Genomic DNA, 21662 nt, shown 5'->3' on the forward strand with positions numbered 1-21662 from the left:
GCAGAGTAGGAGAAGAAAATGGGAATGGTAGCATGATGGGATGTGATAGACAGTTTGGCACAATGAGAGGATGCGGGGACAAAGGAGTGAATAAGCAGCCCATCCTGGGGCATTCCATGTACAAATGCTTTTATGCAAATGCCCGAAGTCTCCGAGCAAAGATGGGAGAACTGGAATGTCTGGTGACAAGGGAAAAAATTGACATAGTGGGCATAACGGAAACCTGGTGGAATGCGGCGAACCAGTGGGATACCGCAATCCCGGGCTATAAACTCTACAGGAGGGACAGGGAGGGATGCGTTGGAGGTGGGATGGCCATTTACATTAAGGAAGGGATAGAATCCAGCAAAGTAGAGATTGAAGGCAGGTCCGACTCCACCATAGAATTTCTGTGGGTTAAATTACCAGGCCTGAGGAGCGATGTAATACTGAGGGCGTACTATCGTCCTCCAGACCAGAAACTGGAAAGGGACCTTGAAATGAGGAAACAGATCAGGGATGTGACAAGGAGGGACAGGGTTGTAATCATGGGGGACTTCAATTATCCTCATATAGACTGGGTCAATTTGTGTTCCGGTCACAAAAAGGAGACCGGATTCCTTGACATGTTAAATGACTGTGCCTTAGAGCAGCTAGTCATGGAGCTCACCAGAGGACAGGTGACTCTGGGTTTAATACTGTGCAGTACTCAGGACCTAGTTAGAGATGTCAATGTTACTGAGCCATTGGGGAACAGTGATCATGCTGCAATCTGTTTTGACATGCACGTCGGGGGAAGAATACTGGGCAAATCTCTCACAAAAACCCTTGACTTCCGACAAGTGGACTTCCCTCAAATGAGGAGGCTGGTTAGAAGGAGGTTGAAAGGGAAGGTAAAAAGAATCCAATCTCTCCAGAATGCATGGAGGCTGCTTAAAACACAGTAATAGAGGCCCAGCAGAGGTGTATACCGCATAGGAAGAAGGGCTTGACTAAGTCCAGGAGGGTGCCCACATGGCTAACGAGCCAAGTTAGAGAGGCCGTAAAGGGCAAGGAAGCTTCCTTCCGTAAATGGAAGTCTTGCCCTAATGAGGAGAATAAAAAGGAGCATAAACTGTGGCAAAAGAAATGTAAGAAGGTGATACGGGAGGCCAAGAGACACTATGAGGAACACATGGCCAGCAACACTAAGGGGAAGAATAAAACCTTCATCAAATATATTAGAAGCAACAAACCCGCCAGAGAAGCAGTTGGCCCTCTGGATGGTGAGGGAGGGAAAGAGGAGATAAAAGGAGACTTAGAGATGGCAGAGAAATTAAATGAGTTCTTTGCATCTGTCTTCACGGCAGAAGACCTCGGGCAGATACCGCTGCCCGAACGGCCCCTCCTGACCAAGGAATTAAGTCAGATAGAGGTTGAAAGAGAAGATGTTTCAGACCTCATTGATAAATTAAAGATTAATAAGTCACCGGGCCCTGACGGCATCCACCCAAGAGTTATTAAAGAATTGAAGAATGAAGTTGCTGATCTCTTGACTAAAATATGCAACTTGTCCCTCAAAACGGCCACGGTGCCAGAGGATTGGAGGACAGCAAATGTCACAACGATTTTTTAAAAGGGAAGGAGGGGGGACCCAGGAAACTATAGGCCAGTCAGCCTAACATCTATACCGGGTAAGATGGTGGAATGCCTCATCAAAGACAGAATCTCAAAACACATAGACGAACAAGCCTTGCTGAGGGAGAATCAGCATGGCTTCTGTAAAGGGTAAGTCTTGCCTCACGAACCTTATAGAATTCTTTGAAAAGGTCAACAGGCATGTGGATGCAGGAGAAACTGTGGACATTATATTATATTCTGGACTTTCAGAAAGCGTTCGACATGGTTCATCACCAAAGGCTACTGAGAAAACTCCACAGTCAGGGAATTAGAGGGCAGGTCCTCTCCTGGATTGAGAACTGGTTGGAGGCCAGGAAACAGAGAGTGGGTGTCAATGGGCAATTTTCACAATGGAGAGAGGTGAAAAGCGATGTGCCCCAAGGATCTGTCCTGGGATCGGTGCTTTTCAACCTCTTCATAAATGACCTGGAGACAGAGGTGAGCAGTGAGGTGGCTAAGTTTGCAGACAACACCAAACTTTTCCGAGTGGTGAAGACCAGAAGTGATTGTGAGGAGCTCCAGAAAGATCTCTCCAGACTGGCAGAATGGGCAGCAAAATGGCAGATGTGTTTCAATGTCAGTAAGTGTAAAGCCATCCACACTGAGGCAAAAAATCAAAACTTCACATATAGGCTGATGGGTTCTGAGCTGTCTGTGACAGATCAGGAGAGAGATCTTGGGGTGGTGGTGGACAAATCGATGAAGGTGTCGACCCAGTGTGCAGCGGCAGTGAAGAAGGCCAAATCTATGCTTGGCATCATTAGAAAAGGTATTGAGAACAAAACTGCTAATATTATAATGCCATTGTACAAATCGATGGTAAGGCCACACCTGGAGTATTGTGTCCAGTTCTGGTCGCCACATCTCAAAAAAGATATAGTGGAAATGGAAAAGGAGCAAAAGAGAGCAACTAAGATGATTACAGGGCTGTGGCGTTTGGGCCTCTTCAGCCTAGAAAAGAGACGCCTGAGGGAGAACATGATTGAGACATACAAAATTATGCAGGGGATGGACAGAGTAGATAGAGAGATGCTCTCTACACTCTCACATAACACCAGAACCAGGGGACATTCGCTAAAATTGAGTGTTGGGAGAGTTAGAATAGACAAAAGAAAATATTTCTTTACTCAGCGTGTGGTTGGTCTGTGGAACTCCTTGCCACAGGATGTGGTGACGGCATCTGGCCTGGATGCCTTTAAAAGGGAATTGGACAAGTTTCTGGTGGAAAAATCCATTACGGGTTACAAGCCATGATGTGTATGTGCAACCTCCTGATTTTAGAAATGGGCTATGTCAGAATGCCAGATGCAAGGGAGGGCACCAGGATGCAGGTCTATTGTTATGTGGTGTGCTCCCCGAGGCATTTGGTGGGCTGCTGTGAGATACAGGAAGCTGGACTAGATGGGCCTATGGCCTGATCCAGTGGGGCTGTTCTTATGTTCTTAATGCTAACATTGCTTTCATTTGGAGTCCATTTGAAGAGCTCCAAGAAAACTGAAATCAGATCAATATACAGTATACCCACTCACAGAAGGCACACGCACTGTTGAATCATATATGCTAACAAGAGCAACCTGTTTACTTTTGCTTCCATCCCCTTCCTCTCTCTGTCCCCCTTGTGCCAATATCTAAACTGTAAGGCCCTCAGGGCACAGACCTGCCTTTTCACTCCATAAAGTACCATGCACAGTGAAGTTTATCAGGATTCCTTTGATAAAAAGGGAGATCAATCATGATAGAGCAGCTTCCCTATAAGATGCAGAAATTAAGATGGCAATGCTTATCTTGGTATAATGTGATGGAAGAAAACTTCACATACTTATTTTCTATGTATCAACCTACTGCTGAAGGTGATTAAAGGTGGCAACCTGACTGAATGGTGTTCCAAGGCAACAGCAAGACTTCATTGGCCTCTGGCTTCTCAAAACACACATCCACATCCTCTGAAATGAATAAGGCCTCCACTGCAGATTCATTTTGTGCCACCATGAATTGGGGTGGGAAATGGTTCCTGAAAGGAAGAAGTTTGAAAACCACTGTCTTCAAGTGAAACACTACTTCAAAAGCCCAAAAGAAGATGCTATTTGAAATTGTGGGCACTGTAACTGCATCAAATTAAACCACATTCAGCCCTGCAACTGGAGTGCATTTTGTATTGGTTTTACTCTCATTCTTTTTAGATCCTGCATGCATTTGATGAGGTCAGTAGCTGTTGTTTACAAAAGCTAGTACACAAAACAAGCATGTTGCAACACTTCATCTTCCTATAAATAAAGTCTATCAGGAGATTAGTAGAGGAAATTATCACTCAGAGCACCCCCTTTGAAAATTAACCTCCTTCAGCACTGCTCCAGCAATCCTTGAGAGCAAACTTGCTATACAAGATCAAGTGACCACCTAGCCCAGCATCCTATTCCCAACAGTGGCTAGCCAGATACCTCTGAAAAGCGTACCTCTCGCAGAGGTTCTCCTGCAGCATTTGTCATTTGGGGGGGGGGGGTCCTGCTTCCCAACATCGAGGCTCCATTTATCTGTTATGATTAATAACTGTTGCAACTCCATGAATTTATCTCATCTTTCCCTAACATATGTTCCAATTTTAGTAGTTCATTTCACTAACACCAAAATCACAGGGTTAAACACTATACAGCATGGTTCAAGTACTAAGCTTATTACATGTGCTAATGTCTCTTACTCAAGGAGTGCAGGTGGGTTGCTAGTGAAACTAGTAGGAATTCTGACTCTTTCAAAGACATATCCAGCATAGCTCACTGCTACTCAGACATTAGTTAATGCACCCAGGACAAAGTAGGACTCAAGTGAATAAATATCTGAGCCCAATCCTATGCATATCTACTCAGAAGTAAGTCCCATTATAGTCAATGGGGCTTTCTCCCAAGAAAGTGTGGATAGGATTGCTGCCTAAGTAACATTATAACACACACAATCCTCTTCAGTGTGAGACATTCACAGAAAATCTCACACACAAACACACACACACACCCTACTTCACTTTTTGTATACATTCAAGCCTTGTCTGTGCAGACAGCTAGTTCAGTCACTGGGTTTACCTTTTTTTTAATTGTATATGTAACAGGGGGAGGTTAATAGTTAAAATACAATACAAAAAATACAATAAAAAATCCAACAATAAAACAATGAAAGCAGTAACTCTAAAACTGTTCAGTACAGCTTGAGTCTAGTTATTCACGAGGGTTCTGTTCCTAGAACTCACATGGATGTCAAAAATTGCATTAAGCAAATCCATTTTTAAAAATGTCCCTTTGCCAGCCTTGCTGACCTTTGTGATGTAAGACAGTGTCATTAGGTAGACAATCCATCAATCAGTCTCCCTCCAGGTGCTTAGAAAGGCTTCACTCCAAGCCAGTGACCCCTCCCTTCACCCACAGGGTTGGTAAAGAATGCACAGTGATTATCTTTATTTCATGTGCTCAGGGGAGAGAGGGATCACTTGCTTTGGAGTGAAGCTGTTCTAAGTGCCTGGAGAGAGAATGATTGATGTATTGTCAGCAGGTTGCCCTCTCTCGCATTAAGGAGGCTATTGTTAAACAACTTTTCTCATTTAAAGGGCCCTTGTCATCACATTGAGATAAAAATTCATGGATAATTAGGTTATACTTGTATTTATTTTTTTCAGATTTTCATATCACCCTTCCTCCAAGGAGCTCAGAGTGGTGTATATGGTTCTTCTACTCCTTCTGACCTCACAACAACCCTTTGAGGTGGGTTAGGCTGAGAGATATATGCACCCCAATGTTATATACCTGGAAAAATAAAAAGACAAACTTGCCTAATGCCACAAGACATCTAGCTTAGAGAAGCCTACTTGGAGATGCACCTTTAACAGGATACCACTGATAGGGTGGCCCTCTTCCTGTCTGCTACCCACCTCAGCTCAGATTGATGGAGGACACCCAGAAGAAAGCATCCAGAAATGACCTCAGGGCATTCCCTCAGGTTCTTACTGGGGAAGGCAAACTGACAGGTATATAAGCCCCAAGCTATGTGGGGTTATGTGGGTACGGCCTAGTACCTGTACTGTATTTGAAATTGAGTCCAGTTAGTGCAGTTGTTAAGCATTAGCAAGGTATGTTCCATTGCTCTATTCCAGTTAGCAGCCTTGCAGCAATATTTTAAACTATCTGCAGATTCTGAACTGTTTCCAATGGCAGCCCCCGTAAAAATGTTGGCCAAAAATGAGATTACCAGGTCACAGATAACAGTGGCTAGGCAATTCCTAATTTGGAGGCGGGGGGGGGGGGGCTGCTAGTGCTCTATGCCATGGAAGCCAGTTACCTCTAGGCAAAGCTGAATCTAGAACACACGCACATGCTATAAACCTAATTCTTAAGGAGGGGTGACAATCACAGACAAACAGCAACCTTGGGAACCCTGACTTTCAAAAGGAAAGGAAGCATCTTTTAAATCAGCGTTTCTCTAACTGTGGGTCAGGACCCAGTATGTAGATCGTGAGCCAATTTCAGGAGCATTCCCATTCATTTCAATATTTTATTTTTAATATATTAGACTTGATGCTACCATGGTCAGTGATTGCATCTGGGAAAATGTTATAGCTCTGTATTTTTAACAGGCTACTATGTATATGCTTTTAACAATGACAGTAAATGGTACTTACTCCTGTGGAACTCCTTGCCACAGGATGTGGTGCTGGCGTCTAGCCTAGACGCCTTTAAAAGGGGATTGGACGAGTTTCTGGAGGAAAAATCCATTATGGGGTACAAGCCATGATGTGTATGCGCAACCTCCTGATTTTAGGAATGGGTTAAGTCAGAATGCCAGATGTAGGGGAGAGCACCAGGATGAGGTCTCTTGTTATCTGGTGTGCTCCCTGGGGCATTTGGTGGGCCGCTGTGAGATACAGGAAGCTGGACTAGATGGGCCTATGGCCTGATCCAGTGGGGCTGTTCTTATGTTCTCCTGTGTAAGGGTGGGTAGGATTACAGCCTAGGATTGTTAAAAAATTTTCCTGCTTGATGATGTCACTTCCAGTCATGACATCACTTCCAGAGGTGATTTCTCTGGAAGATTTGCATTCTAAAAAGTGGGTCCCAGTGCTACAAGACTGAGAGACACTGTTTTAAATAAAATAATTCATATCTGGACCAAGGTTCAGTTTAGTGACCTGCATCAAACCCTTTACTGATCCCAAAAGGGATTTAATGCTTCCTCTGCCACACCTGAATCAGATGTCAAGGAAAAACAGAGCGATGACAACACCTTGTTTCAAGCCCCTCAGGTTGTCTCACTAGTTTCATATAGAAGCTGAATATAGAAGCTGGGAGACAGAACAAAGCCGTCTGAAGCACAAATGTCACTGGGTCAAGCTGTAGTCCTCCAGCACCACCTTCTGCAATCAGCCCTCCAGGCAGGAACAGTCACCACAGTGCAGTGCCCCCAACCCCCATCCCATGGTCAATAATATAGATTAGAAAATTACTGAAGGATCCAGAAGAATTAGCAGGTGCACACTTTTCCTACCCTTCTCCCAGCACAGGAGAGCACACCAAGGTGACCAAAGCACTTTCTGTGTTCAAATTAGTCTGAATGGATACAGGTAATTGATTTCATTTAAGAATATCTGAAATTATATAGCAACCATGAACTGAGCACCTTTCCCAGAAAGTGAGTTTGGCAACCAGACAAGAGCAGTTGCAATCAAAAGGTCTTTTCAGGTACAGTCTCACAACACTTCCTTGAAGGCAGGCAGGTCTGTGTTAACGCTCTCTCTCATACACATACACACACAAGGATCCAGCCTGTCAATGTTATAGGCTAAGCAGGTGGGACACACTTAGTGACAGGACACACTTCAAACATTTTATTCACCCTCTCAGGTCATTCGTCCAACAAAGCCAGAATAAAACAGAGTCCTGAGTGCACACATAGCCTAGGCAACTAAGTCAAGAAAAATATGAATAATTTTCAGAGAACATGCCACCGACATGCCTCCAAAGTGTTCTTTCGAATCACCTGGAGAGCCAGATTGCAAGAGACACAGGAACCACACTACTCAAAAGAGCTCTGTTGGATGGCACTACACAGATGTAGTGGTGAACATACTACTAGTTGGCAACCTTCAGTCTCGAAAGACTATGGTATCGCGCTCTGAAAGGTGGTTCTGGAACAGCGTCTAGTGTGGCTGAAAAGGCCGATTCGAGAGTGACAATCCCTTCCACACTGGGAGCAAGTGCAGTCTGTCCCTGGCCTGTCTTCCTGGCTATGGGCCTTCCTTCTTTGCCTCTTAGCTTCAGACTGTTGGCCAAGTGTCTCTTCAAACTGGGAAAGGCCATGTTGCACAGCCTGCCTCCAAGCGGGCCGCTCAGAGGCCAGGGTTTCCCACTTGTTGAGGTCCACTCCTAAGGCCTTCAGATCCCTCTTGCAGATGGCGAATATACCTCAATGAATATACTGCGATTACAGCGACATCAAAAGATATGAGAATTCTGCCTGTGACCCCAAGTCATCACTTGAAGTTCCAGCCATTTAGGATTTCTGAACTGGTTCTTTGTGCTTATCTAAAGAAACATACAAGTCTACAAGGACCTATGGTTTCACATACTAATCACAACACTAGTATTAGAAGAAGAATAGTACAGGTTTCCTCTAATCTCTTTCCTATACCATATTCAGGGAATTTTAAAAGCAGGAACTCAAGAATGGCCTTCTTTCTTTGCCATTCCGATAGGGATAAGATCACTCCCCACAAATCCAAGGTGGATCAGTGAAGGCCCCATGCTGGGTACAAGCAGTCCTCCAAGGTGCTAGTTGGTAGAAAAAGCAAGGCCTGCTTTCAGAAGCATATTCTTCTCCAGAATTTTGCATCTCCTCTACCTCTTTAGATGCCTCATATTTTGAGAGGGGAAAAAACCTCTGGTTTGTGGGACAAAACCAGCAGCTGGCGAACAGAGTATCCTAGGATGCCCTACCATAAAGCACAAGAGCAAAACAAAAGCAACAAGCTTGTCTATTTTATCTTACCACTTGAACATGGCACCACAGGCATGGCACCACAGGTATTATAGGGATCCTGATACAGACAGATTCAAAGATTCAGAGAGACAGTGAACATCTCTCGAAAACAGGATCTCCTTCAGGGAATTCCAAACAGCATACATGGGACTCCAGGGTGGTCTCCCATCCAGACTATGGACTTTGTGGAAGAGAGGGATTTGAAAGGCAAAGTGAGATTTGAATGAAAAAAAGAGGAGCGGCAGCTATCCCAGGCAATAAGCAACAGGATGGTTAAAGATGAGGGACAAAGCAAATCCTGAGAGCCAGGGTGGTGTAGTGGTTTGGGAGGTGGACTTAGACCTGGAAAATCCAGGTTCAAATCCCCCCCTCAGCCATGAAGCTTCCTGGGTGACCTTGGACCAGTCACTTTCTCTCAGTCTCACCTACCTCACAGGGTTGTTTTGAGGACAAAGGAGGGGAGCAGCTGTGTACACTGCCCTGAGCTCTTTGGAGGAAGGGCAGTATAAAAATGTGAAAAATAAAAAAATTAAAGCAGCAAAGCACAAATCACGCTCATCCATAAATATATCTCAAAACAGAATTCTACAACACACTCCTTTAAATGAATTTAAGCCAAGGTTCTCAACACATTTAGTTGAAAGCTAGTTGCCTTGAAAAAAACAGAACTGAGTTCCAAGTAAATGCATTCAGGCTCAGCATGTCCATTTACATGAAGCATAAACTTTACCAACTCAGAAATACTCAAATGTCTCAAATGTGTTTAAATATAGCGAGAGGATGTCTACAGACACAGACCACACATCCACTCATAAGAATAGCCACATTTTTCCACAAATATCTATAAAGAAAAAAAAAGGATGAAGTCAATTTTCATTGCAGCAAACTCAGATATAACTTAGGGTCCAATCCTATCCAGTTTTCCAGTATCAGTGCAGCTGTGTCAGTGGGCTGCACATGGTATCCTGTGATGGGGAGGCAGTCACAGACGCCTCCTCAAGGTATGGGAACATTTGTTCCCTTTCCTCAGGGCTAAACTGCGGCTGCACTGGTGCAGAAAAGTTGGATAGGGCTGGCAGCCTAATCCTGAGCTGCTCTGGGTGTGGGGCTACGGTAGCGCCGAAAATGGCTGCCACTGCATCCTGTGCACTTTGGGCAGCCGCCACCGGCTCCTTGGGAGAAGGGGACTTTTGTAGCCCACAATGGGGCTATCCAATTCACCGCCAACCAAAAGGTTGGCAGTGAATCGTGCCTTCGTTTCGGGCAGTGAGCCCAAAGTGGAGGCTTGGGATCTGGTGGAGCGTTGTTCCACAGGTCCTGCCTCCCTCCCTCCCTCCCTCCCCCCACCTTCCCCCCACCTCCCCAGAATGCCTCCTCCCTGCCTCCCCCCACGCTAACACGCTCCTCTTCACTGCTCAGCAGTCCAGGTGACCGCCGAGCAGCAGAGGTAGGGTGCCTGCCCGGCAGTAGCCCGGTGCCTACCAGCGCTGGGCTACCACCAGCACTCGCCTGGCACTAGGGCCCGCAAATGTGTCTTACAGCATGTTTGCGACAGTGCATGCCAGCAGTGAGCCAGCGCACCAAGCTCAAGATTGGGCTCTGGACCCTTAACCTCTTTGCAAAAAAGCAGACTATTGCTCAGGTACCTCTGTGGAAAGGTACAAAGTGCAACCCCACAACAATCTGAAGCATGCCTAACTGGAAGTAAATTGTGTTCAAATAGACACCTATTTCTAACTAACTGCTTCCATGATCTTAAATGAAATGCTACTTTACCAAAATGGGGAGACAGATGGGAAAGACAGTTTGAAACTAGGAGATATTGCCTCGGTGTATTGTTCATTATACAGAACATTATACTGTTTCCTGTGTGTACTGTTGCCCTGAGCATAACAATACACAACTGCCCCAGGGCAGATGTTTCTATCATGCCAGCATATGCTCTCCAAACCTCAGAGGAAATAAGCAATCTATTATGTGGTTTCTCAGAAGCAAAGAGCTACAATTCTACCTCTGCATATACCTTTCATGCTACTGAAAAGCAAGATATGCTAGGAAACCCGACTCACCTACCATTTACTGAATGGTAAGATAGGTTTTGGACTCAACAGCTCTGCACAGTATGGATCTGCAACAAATAGTCTATCTCTGCATTCAATTAGATGTAGCTACCAGGTTTGCTACATAAATGCATTCAATTAGAAGTAGCTATGGCTGCGCAATCTTCGCAAGATGGACCATGGGGCTGTGGAATTTTTTTGCCCAAGTTCACTCAGTCCAACTTCACTATTTAAGGGGGTGGACTTCCCTTTCATCCACAGCTTAGCTTACTTGCTTTAGTCAGTTGTAACTAGGTGCTAGGTACCTTAAGTTCTGTATTTTTACACTGCACCTACTCTCTGCTTGTGACATATTTTATGGCCTGAATAGTATGCGTGGGCTGAAGGTGTGGTGGGGATGGCACACTGTCAGACAACAACTGAATACTATGATTCAGAGGTATCACAGAAACACAAAAAATTTCAAATGCAAGATGACTAATCACTCTCTCACACTGGATGGACACTGAAATACACAGTCACAAGAACTCCCCAAGTACTGAAATGCCTTTGGGATGTTCCAAAGAAATATTTGAGATGGAAATAGAGGTGAGAATAAAGACAGGATAGTGGGCTTGAGGCAGTTTCAGTCTAACCCGGTAGCGTAACTCATATGAGTTTACATAAATTCATAACAGACAGTGGGGCATGTCTACCAGCAGCTAACCATAATTTATTTATTTATTTAAAAGATTTTTACCCTGCCTTCCCTCTGCCAGAGTAGATGCCCAAGACAGCTTACAATTTACAGCTAAAACAAACATACAAATTCTCAATGGAACCTGCACGTACAACTGCAGTATACCTCTGAATACCATCTGCTAGAGCACTAAGGAAAGTGCTGTTGTCTTTATGCCTTATGCTCTAATCCAGTAGTTTTTTTCTTTTTAAGGGTACAATCCTAACCCCTAATGTCAGTGTTTTCCAGCACTGGCATAGCCGGGCCAATGGGACATGTGCTGCATCCTGCAGTTGGGTGGCAGTCACAGAGGACTCCTCAAAGTAAGGGAATGTTTGTTCCCTCCTCAAAGTAAGGGAATGTTTGTTCCCTCCTCAAAGTAAGGGAATGTTTGTTCCCTTACCTCGGAGCTGTGTTGCCCTTATGTCAGTGCTGGAAATGTATATGTCTGCTATGTATATGCTTTGAACAATGACAGTGCTGGAAAGCCCTGACATAAGGATTAGTGCATAGGTGTTTAGGATTGCACCCTAATTCAGATAAATTGATAGATAGAGGTGTTTGGTCCTGGTGAATAAGATTGATTTACATCTCAAGTCTTACTGAACACAATAGGCTTCCTTCTGAGTAAGGTAAACACCCTTTTCAAACACCTCTATTGACAGGGGATAAGTCTATCAGTGACTAGTAAGCATGATGGTGAAGAACTGAACTTCCACATTCAGAGGTAGTTTATCTCTGAACACAAGTTACCAGTCTAGATCAGTGTTTCTCAACTAGTGGTACAGGTACCACCAGAGGTACTTGAGATTTTGTCTGGAAGTACTTGTGGGACCCCTGCCACCTGGCAGCGAGACCAGGCATGCAACACAGTGGTAGGAGGCTCGGCTTGGCAGGCAGAGCTCCAAATCCTGCTTGTCCACACTGCAGAAAGCCCTCCTGTCCACCCTGAGCCTCCTACTGGTGTCCATCACATCGCATGTGGCCTCCAGACCCAGAAGTAACTGGTAGTGATGTCATCACCAGTAACTTCTGGTGGTACTTTCACCATGCGCAGGGTGACCAGATCCAGTGGAGGACAGGGTGCCTCTACCTTCAACCATGGTATAGAAGAGGGAACTTGGGCAGGTGCAGCCCAACATGGAAGGGTTAAAAAAGAAATTCCCCCTTCTATACCTGGTTAAAGGTCGAGGCTCCCTGTCCTCCATGGGATCTGGTCCCCCTGACCAGAGGAAGGGGTGCAGTGGGGGTGGGGGGCAAGCCTTGAGAAGGACTGGGGCAGGTGAGCCACTTGGCCCCACCTAGCACGACTTCACTTGTACTATGGGTGGGTGGGTGAGGGGGGAAGAAGCACACCTGTTGCACCCCCTCCCATCACGGAGAAGCAGAGAGAGCCCCGCCCTCTCCATCCCCAGGTGAGCAGCACTCCTGCCGCCCCTCCTCCAGTCACAGAGCTCGCCTCGCGAAGGGGGGCTGGGGAAGGGGGGTGGACCCCCTCCCACCCGCGACCCCGCCCACTCAACCGCCACTCTCCTACCTCAGCCGGAGGTTGGCCATGAACTCGGGCATGGAGACGGCGTCGAGGAGCACGAAGTCCGCCTTCCCGAACTCCATGCTCTCCTGCTCCGCCATAGCGCCGCCGGGAAGGGACCAGGCACCACCAGCAGCCGAGGAGGACCAGCGCCGACACCGGCTGAGGGAGAGTCTGCGGAGAAGCCACGCCCCCTCACCTGAGAGGCCGCTCGCGGCTGGAGGCGCGTCAAGCCTGGGAGCCGGCAGCGGGCGGGGCTAAGTTCCCCGCAGTCGGGAAAAGCCACGCCCACTCCCCTCCTAACAGTGACTGCGCCACCTGGTGGTGGCTCACGTTGGTCTGCATGGCCATGCAAGAAACCATGGGGGTGATATTGCAGGATACGTACCGTGCCCTCCTTCAGTGTTTCTCAGACTGTGGGTCGGGACCCACTAGGTGGGTCCCCATTCGTGTCAATATTTTATCTTTAGTATTTTAGACTTGATACTCCCATGGCATGTGACTGCATTTGGGGAAATGTACACACCAGTAACAGGCTGCTATATATATGCTTTGAACAATGACAGTCAATGGGACTTACTCCTGGGGAAGTGTGGGCAGCATTGCAGCCTGGGGTTGTTAAAAATGTTCCTGCTTGATGAGGTCACTTCCAGTGGGTCCTGACAAATTCTCATTCGAAAAAGTGGGACTTGGTGCTAAAAGTTTGAGAACACCTGCCTTATAGTATATGGTCCCATTACCAGGGCCCATGGGGGGGTGTAAAGGGGGTTATTTGTGCCCGACCCAGGTGGTGGCATAGCTGGAGGGGGCAGAGCACTCAGCATGTTCCTTTGGCATAGCTGCATCAGTGGTGGAAAGTTGGATAGGACTGGGTCCTAAAGCATCAATCCTACAAACACTTTCTTGGAAGTTTAAAAACATTCTGAAACAAGGCCACTGAGTTCCAAGGGATTTTCTTTCAGGTAAGCTTAGAGTTTGCACCCTTGCCTGAGAGTAAGTTGCAGGTACACTTAAGATTTGCATCCTAGCAAATGTGCTGTGGGTCAGAGCTCTCTTTTGCCAGATGCATGAAGTTACCCTCAATTCATGCAGCTGAGAAAGGGGGCTCTGACTACAAAAGTGGGGGGTGGGCAGCACTTCTGCAGCAGCTGTAGCCCAGTAGTTGTGTCTCTGAGCTCCCATCCACTCCTTCATGGTAAGCAGATCCACAAGCCAAAGAGCTCCTGGAGCAGGCCAGCTTCCTCCCAGATGTGACACTATTAAAGAATGTATGCATTCCTGGGCCTGGTGCATGTGGCTTCTGGCAGTATGGGTGAGATAGGAAAATGTAAGATCCCAAGAACTTTCTGGGCCCAGGTACAAATTACCTCCTTTATCCCCCTCTCTTAGGCCCTGCCTCACATCATTGCTGAACTTCTGGGTTGCTGAACTGTGTGCTTGGCAGTGCATCTTAGAGGGAAAAATACCTGTCCCTTTCTCTGATTTCCTTTTGCCAACTTACCAGTATCAGTGGGGCTCCTCTTTGCCACTGCTATGCGCTGGTCCTTCCCACCACCTGTGGCAGCAGTCTGGAAGCACACAGCTACTTACACTTCCAGGTTGGCATTTGTGATGCAATGAAGTACCTACTGCTGCAGGAACACGAATGCAGTACAGCTGCATAGAATTGGGCAATGAGGCATATTTTCCTGGGAGTAAGCCCCAGTGAACATAATGGGATTTGCCTAGGAGACATGCCTAGGATTATGCTGTAAGGCTGCAGACTTCCACAGAATTACCTAGAAGTCAATAATAATAATAATAATATAATAATACAGGTATTTTATATACCGCCTTTCTTGGTCTTTATTCAAGACGGTTTACATAGGCAGGCTATTTAAATCCCTGTAGGGATTTTTACAATTGAAAGAAGGTTCTATATTTCACGAACCCCAACATTCAGATGTTTCTTTCTGATCTGGTTTCACATTCTGGCCTCCATCCTCCCACGCTCAGAGCAGATGGAATAACTGGCTCAGCTTGTCAGCTGCTTCAAGGTTGTACAGTGCCGGTGGCCTCAAACTGGCGACCTTGTGGATGTTATCTTCAGGCAAATGGAGGCTCTACCCTCTAGACCAGACCTCCTGCCCCATTGGGTCATTGGACCCCCATGGGTCAATCCCATTGACCTTGGTGGATTTTGCTTTTCAGTAGATATCCACAGGATTATACCGTAACACAGCCACTCCTCTGGGATTTGTTACCTTGTAGTGAGCCCTGTGGAACACAATAGGATTCACTTCTGAGTAACTGGTATAGAATCATATTGTGAGTGTAGTTATGATTATGTCCTAATCCACTGGTTTCAGTAGGAACCTGTCATGACTTTCACTGAATTGTGCCAGAATCATTTGCAGAGTTGTTTCTATATATACATACATTTAAAAAACCCCAAATTAGAAAAGTTTGTCTCCCATTTCTGTAAGTGGTAGTTTTCAAAGATGAGTCTATAGAGTTCAGTTTCCTTTTGAATGACACAGTACTTGAAACCTGAGTTGCATTTTAAAAAATTTGTGCTAAAATGCATTTCACCCTGAACATCTATGGAAACATTCATACTGTATTTATACTCTGCATTACAGGGTGCTAATGTTTTTGCACTCTGTTCATGCTTAGCGTTTGGAAAAGCCTCATGGAAAGCCTCTCCAGTTGGGTTTGCTTAGGTGACAGCATCTCAACCAAAGCAAAGAAGATGCCTATGGGCATGTAAATATCTCCAAACTTCTGTTGTCACCATTACAGGAAGCAATGTAGCAGTTAGGGTGAGGATGTGATTATATCACCTTTAATTTTGTCTGTGCTCAGATATGAAACAATTAAATCTGTTTCTCACCATTATTCATGTACTCATAATATTAAAGCTTATTAAAAATCTTTAATGTATTCTTTCTGCTAATCTTCAACAGGCCAGTTTGCATTCAGGTTTGCAGGATAAAAGGAAGATCATGTTTTGCTGATAACCTCAGAGGACACTACAGTATATACTACATCTCTGCCATGGGATAACCTGATTAAGAAGATCAGGGTGTATCCCCAAGGGAGCATTGGAATTAGTCTGGAAAAAGTAGGTAGGGTAAATTGTCAGATTGCTCATCCAATGATTTCCTGTATGACATCTGGTGGCAGCAGCTAGGAAGTACAAATCTTTTGTCAGAGGAAATAAGATGAAAAGGGAACACTCTCCTCAATATGATCTAGTAACTTGATACAGCCTGTTCTACCACAGTTCTATTTACAAATTTTGGTTAATTCCAATGAGAAACTCTCCCTCTTTGTCTGCCTCTGCCATGTTATCTTGAACAATTGCTTTTACTCACATACAATCTTATTTTGGCCCCACCCCTTAACTGGCAGGGTGTCACCTTCTCCAGACTCTCAGAACTCCAAGAATGACCAGAAGTGGGAGAAAAACCTGGGAGGCAAGGAAAGCATAAAGTATTGTAGTCACCTGTAACTGCTGCAACTATCCTCCCATTGTCTGTGTAAATGCATGTTTACAATCCTGACAAAGGCTGCAAATCCTATCTATAGCATCTTGGGAGGTAGTCCCATTGAACACAATGGGGTTCTGAGTAGACATGCATGGGATTGCACTGTACCTTTTCTCAAACACACAATTATACCTTAGAACTGGTGCTACTACTCTATACATGATTACTCAGAAGTAAGTCCCACTCTGCTCAATGCAGCTTAGTCCCAGGAAAGGGTGGAAGATCAGCCTCCAGCACCACCTTCAGATTCCTTCCATACAGAAGGAACAGCTGGTGAATCACTCGGAATTCACTTGCCTGGCAGGGACATTCAGGGGTATTCATCAACTCTCAGTGTCTTCAGAAATTGTCCAAATACAATTCCCTTACAGTTCAAGTAACTGTTTTATCAAGGATAATGGTTACATCATTCCATAATAAAAACATACTTCTTTGATTACACACAGTCAGAAAATAGAGGCAGAACACTTAACATCATTAGAGCCATCAGATTTACAAGTGCCCAGGGGGTGCTATCTCAGTATCCAATTAGATGTTCTGGTTGCTATTCTTGTGACTTGCACTTTGTGCAGAGAATGGATGGTGTAATACTCATTACCCATTACTCATAGCACAGGACATGAACATACAGTAGCTTGTAGGTGTTTATTTTTTCAGAAGTTTATTTAGCCATCTTTATTCAGAAGTTAGTTCTGCTGTGTTTAATGGTGTGTAATGCTGTGTTTAATGGCTTATTCAGGTGTGTGTAAGATTGCAGCCTATACACAAATGAGTAAGCCCCATTGAACACAGAACTTACTTCTGAATAAACATGTACAAGATTGTGCTGTATGTAATTCTTGTATATTCTTCCTCTCTATTATGGCATTGTTTAGGGTCAAACTACCCTTGCAGAATTTGAACTGACTTCCAACACAAGCTTATGCATGTCTACTTAGGAGTCAGTCCATTCTGTTTAATCTTTCTCCCAGCTAAGTGTATATCAGATTGCACACAAAGGGCATATAGGCAAATGAGAAAAAGGGTACAAGACACAGATAAAAAAAATCTAGGAAGCATGTCCAGGGATCATATGCTCAATAGCACCAAAAGCTATTGTCTAGCCATAAAGGCAATGCTTTTTTGGTACAGAGGCAATGGGCATGCTACAAGCTAAAGGTTCCATTAATTAAAGCAAGATATGAATAAGATACAAACAAGATAGGGACTGAATATACCTTTCTACATGCTTCCTGATTTTATTCCAATAGATCTACAATCTACTCCAGGTCTATACCAAGATGTCCACCTGATAAAGATTTCAGGGGGTTTAAATACTCTGAAACTATGTGTTTACTGCTAATTAGGTGGCTACATTTAATGATGTTTATAATCTAATTTATTAGCTGGAAAAGGCATATTTAGTTCTTAAGCCCTCATGCTTCCCACCCTCAGGTGTCTGACCTTGAAATGGTGCCCAGAGCTTTCCAAAAAGGCAGGGGTAAACCCTTCCAGCTTCTCAGTTTTTGTCTGGGAACACTTTGCCTTTGAAGTGCTTGACTTTGAATATGTGCCCGATTAAGGGCTCAAAAGTACTCTTCAAAAGTTTCTACAAATTAAGGAAATGATACTCCAGCAGGCTGTTACAACAGGCTTTTAACTTGTGAAGGATCTGAAAGGATTGAAAGGGGCATGTGGTACACCACTAACTCATCAAGATACAATGGTCTTCCACAGTATGCCAGTATAGCTACTAAGAGATTCAGGGCCCAATCCTATCCAATTTTCCAGCCCTGGTGCAACTACAATGCAGCTCCATGGTAATGGAACAAATGTTCCCATACCTTAAGGAGGCCTCTGTGATTGCTGTCCCACTACATGCAAGCCCCATTAGCACAGTTGCACCGGCACTGGAAAATTGGATAGGATTGGGCTCTCAGGTTACAATTCTATGCACACTTTCCTGAGACAGGTGACCCAGTTCTATGCTTCCTGGCACCCAGAGAAACAGCACTGCCAAAATGGCTACTGCTGTATCCTGTGGGCATAGGGAAGCTGCTGGAGGTTTCCTCATGGGAAGGAGACTTTCATCCCCTTCCCCCTGAGGAAAGCCCCATGACCCACAATGGGGCTTCTCAAGTCTGTGCCAGCTATTTTGCAGTCGCAGACTTGAGAAGCTCCATATTGGGCTTTGCAGCCCAATATGGAGGAGGATAGGATCCAGTGGAAGAGTCCTTCGCCGTTCCTACCCCCCTCCCAGGCCGGTCACTCTGTTGGCATCCTTCAGTCTCGGAAGACTATGGTATCGCACTCTGAATAGTGGTTCTGGAACAGAGTGTCCTCTCCAGTGCGCAAAGCCTGGGTAAAGTAGGTATGGAGGATAGGCTGTTACCCATGCAGCAAATCCCCCCTCTCCATGTCGCTGAAATGGTCCAATGGAAAGGCAGAAGCCAATACGGTTGGTTCCAGCGGCATTGCAGGAGTTGCCAGAACGTGACTGTGTTCAGCCATGAACTACCTCAGGGATCCAGCTCTGGATTTTGCCTCAAGATTGACTCCTGAAGCCTTTTCCACAACTGGATGTAGCCACAAGACAGTGGAGGTTTGCGATCAGAGTTTTCCTTCTCTCAGATGAGCTGCCTTCCCTGGCTAAGGAGTCCCATCTACCCGGTGGCTGTTTAGTCGCCTCTTATGATAAGGACAGCCAAACTGAGGGCTTATTCTCATCCCCAGCCCCCAGGGGAAGGCCAGTCACTGTCATCTTTAAAATTACACTATTGGGACCCACCTAGGTTTACCAGACTTTTAAAAAAGGAGACCTAAAAAGAAATAATATTTAAGTAATAATAACCAAAAAGAAAGACCTTAAACTTTCATCTCCCTATATTTATACATGCTTGCAAACTGCAGGAGCTCAGCTTCTTGCAGGGCAGTTAGCAGCTACAGTATCTGATTTCTGAACAGCTTCAGGGCTTGAGACAAGGCAACTAGTTATCTGATCTTTCCATTGCCCTTTGGCAATCAAAAACCAAATTGTAATCCACCCACTGTTTGGGAGCCTCTGCAATAGGATTATTCAAGGAGGGCTCCTATGTACTTCTGAGAGTGGTGTTTGTGTTCTGTTCTGTTTGTGTTGTGTTGTGTTGTGTTGTGTAGGAGAGCTCTAGCAGCATACAAAGCCTGTCCCAGTGAGCGCAACCTGCAGGTCCTCCGAGCTGCTCGCAGCAAATTCCAGCAGACTGCCAGGAGATGTGCTAACGACTACTGGCTCCGATTCTGTTTCCAGATACAGATAGCAGCTGACGCAGGCAACAGGGGATTTATGATGGTATCAAGCAGGCCCTAGGTCCAACACAGAAGAGAACTGCCCCTCTGAAGTCTGCCACAGGCAAGGTCATCCAGGACCGGGCGCAGTAGATGGAATGCTGGGTGCAGCACTACTCTGAGCTGTATTCCAGATAAAATGTAGTTACCGAAGAAGCACTGAATAACATTGAGTGTCTGCCTGTGTTGGAGGAGCTTGACAGTGAACCAACCCTGGAAGAACTTCACGTGGCCCTGAACTCCCTTGCTTTGGCAAGGCACCTGGGAAAGACAGCATCCCTCCTGAAGTCCTAAAGTGCTGCAAAGAGATCATCACCACTGAGCTGCAGGAAATCCTTTGTCTCTGCTGGAGAGAAGGTGGAGTACCACAGGACATGAGGGATGCAAACATTGTCACACTGTACAAGAACAAAGGTGACAGGGGCAACTGCAATAACTATTGTAGCATCTCTCTCAGCATTGCAGGAAAGCTGTTTGCCCGAGTTGCACTAAAGAGGCTCCGGGTACTTACAGAGAGTGTCTATCCAGAATCGCAGTGCGGATTCTGAGCCAACAGGTCCACCACTGATATGGTATTCTCCCTTAGACAACTGCAGGAGAAATGCAGGGAACAACAACAGCCACTCTTTATAACCTTCATAGATCTCATAAAGGCTTTCAACCTGGTCAGCAGGGATGGCCTCTTCAAGATTCTCCCCAAGATCAGATGTCCACCCAGGCTCCTCAGCATCATCAGGTCTTTCCACGATGACATGAAGGGTACTGTAGTCTTTGATGGCTCCACATCAGACCCCTTTACATCCAAGCAGAGTGAAGCAGGGCTGTGTTCTTGCGCCGACCTTGTTTGGGATTTTCTTCACTGTCCTGCTGAAGCATGCCTTTGGAACTGCAACAGAAGGCACCTATCTCTGGACCAGATCAAACGGAAAGCTCTTCAACCTCTCCAGACTGAGAGCAAAGTCCAAAGTCCAGCTGAAATGTCTGCATGACTTCTTCTTTGCCGACGATGCAGCTGTCACCGCCCACTCTGCCAATGATCTTCAGCAGCTCATGAATCGTTTTAGCAAGGCCTGCCAAGACTTTGGACTGACGATCAGCCTGAAGAAAACACAGGTCATGGTTCAGGATGTGGACTCACCTCCCTGCATTATAATCTCTGCGCATGAACAGGAGGTTGTCCATGACTTTGTGTACCTTTGCTCAACGATCTCCGACACTCTTTCTCTCGATAACGAGCTAAACAAATGCATCAGTAAAGCAGCTACCACGTTTTCCAGACTCACAAAGAGAGTCTGGTCCAACGAGAAGCTGACGGAACATACCAAAATCCAGGTCTACAGAGCTTGTATCTTGAGTACACTTCTGTACTGCAGCGAGTCATGGACTCTTCGCTCACAACAGGAGAAGAAACTGAACGCTTTCCACATGCGCTGTCTCCAACGCATCCTCGGCATCACCTGGCAGGACAAAGTTCCAAACAACACAGTCCTGGAACAAGCTGGAATCCCTAGCTTGTATGCACTGCTGAAAGAGAAACGCCTGCATTGGTTTGGTCATGTCGTGAGAATGGGCGATGGCCAGATCCCAAAGGATCTCCTCTATGGAGAACTTGTGCAGGGAAAGCGCCCTACAGGTAGACCACAGCTGCGATACAAGGATATCTGCAAGAGGGATGTGAAGGCCTTAGGAATGGACTTCAACAGATGGGAAACCTTGGCCTCTGAGCGTTCTGCTTGGAGGCAGGCTATGCAGCATGGCCTCTCCCAGTTTGAAGAGACACTTGCTCAACAGACTGAGGCAAAGAGGCAAAGAAGGAAGGCCCACAGCCAGGGAGACACACCAGGGACAGACTACATTTGCCCCCAGTGTGG

The 21662-nt window shown here is 45.7% G+C and overlaps 1 protein-coding gene across 2 annotated transcripts in view; it reads right to left on the bottom strand.

Moving 5' to 3' along the window:
- Positions 1 to 13107, bottom strand: part of MYO1D (myosin ID) — a 172306-nt gene extending 159199 nt beyond the window's left edge. For both annotated transcript variants that reach the window (XM_066631402.1, XM_066631401.1), the window contains exon 1: positions 12965 to 13107. In XM_066631402.1, the coding sequence (XP_066487499.1) occupies positions 12965 to 13059 (95 nt within the window). In that variant the 5' untranslated portion in view covers positions 13060 to 13107. The remainder of the gene's footprint in view (positions 1 to 12964) is intronic.
- Positions 13108 to 21662: the final 8555 nt, after the last annotated feature.

Source organism: Tiliqua scincoides, chromosome 5 (genome assembly GCF_035046505.1).
Source record: "Tiliqua scincoides isolate rTilSci1 chromosome 5, rTilSci1.hap2, whole genome shotgun sequence".
NCBI lineage: Eukaryota > Metazoa > Chordata > Lepidosauria > Squamata > Scincidae > Tiliqua > Tiliqua scincoides.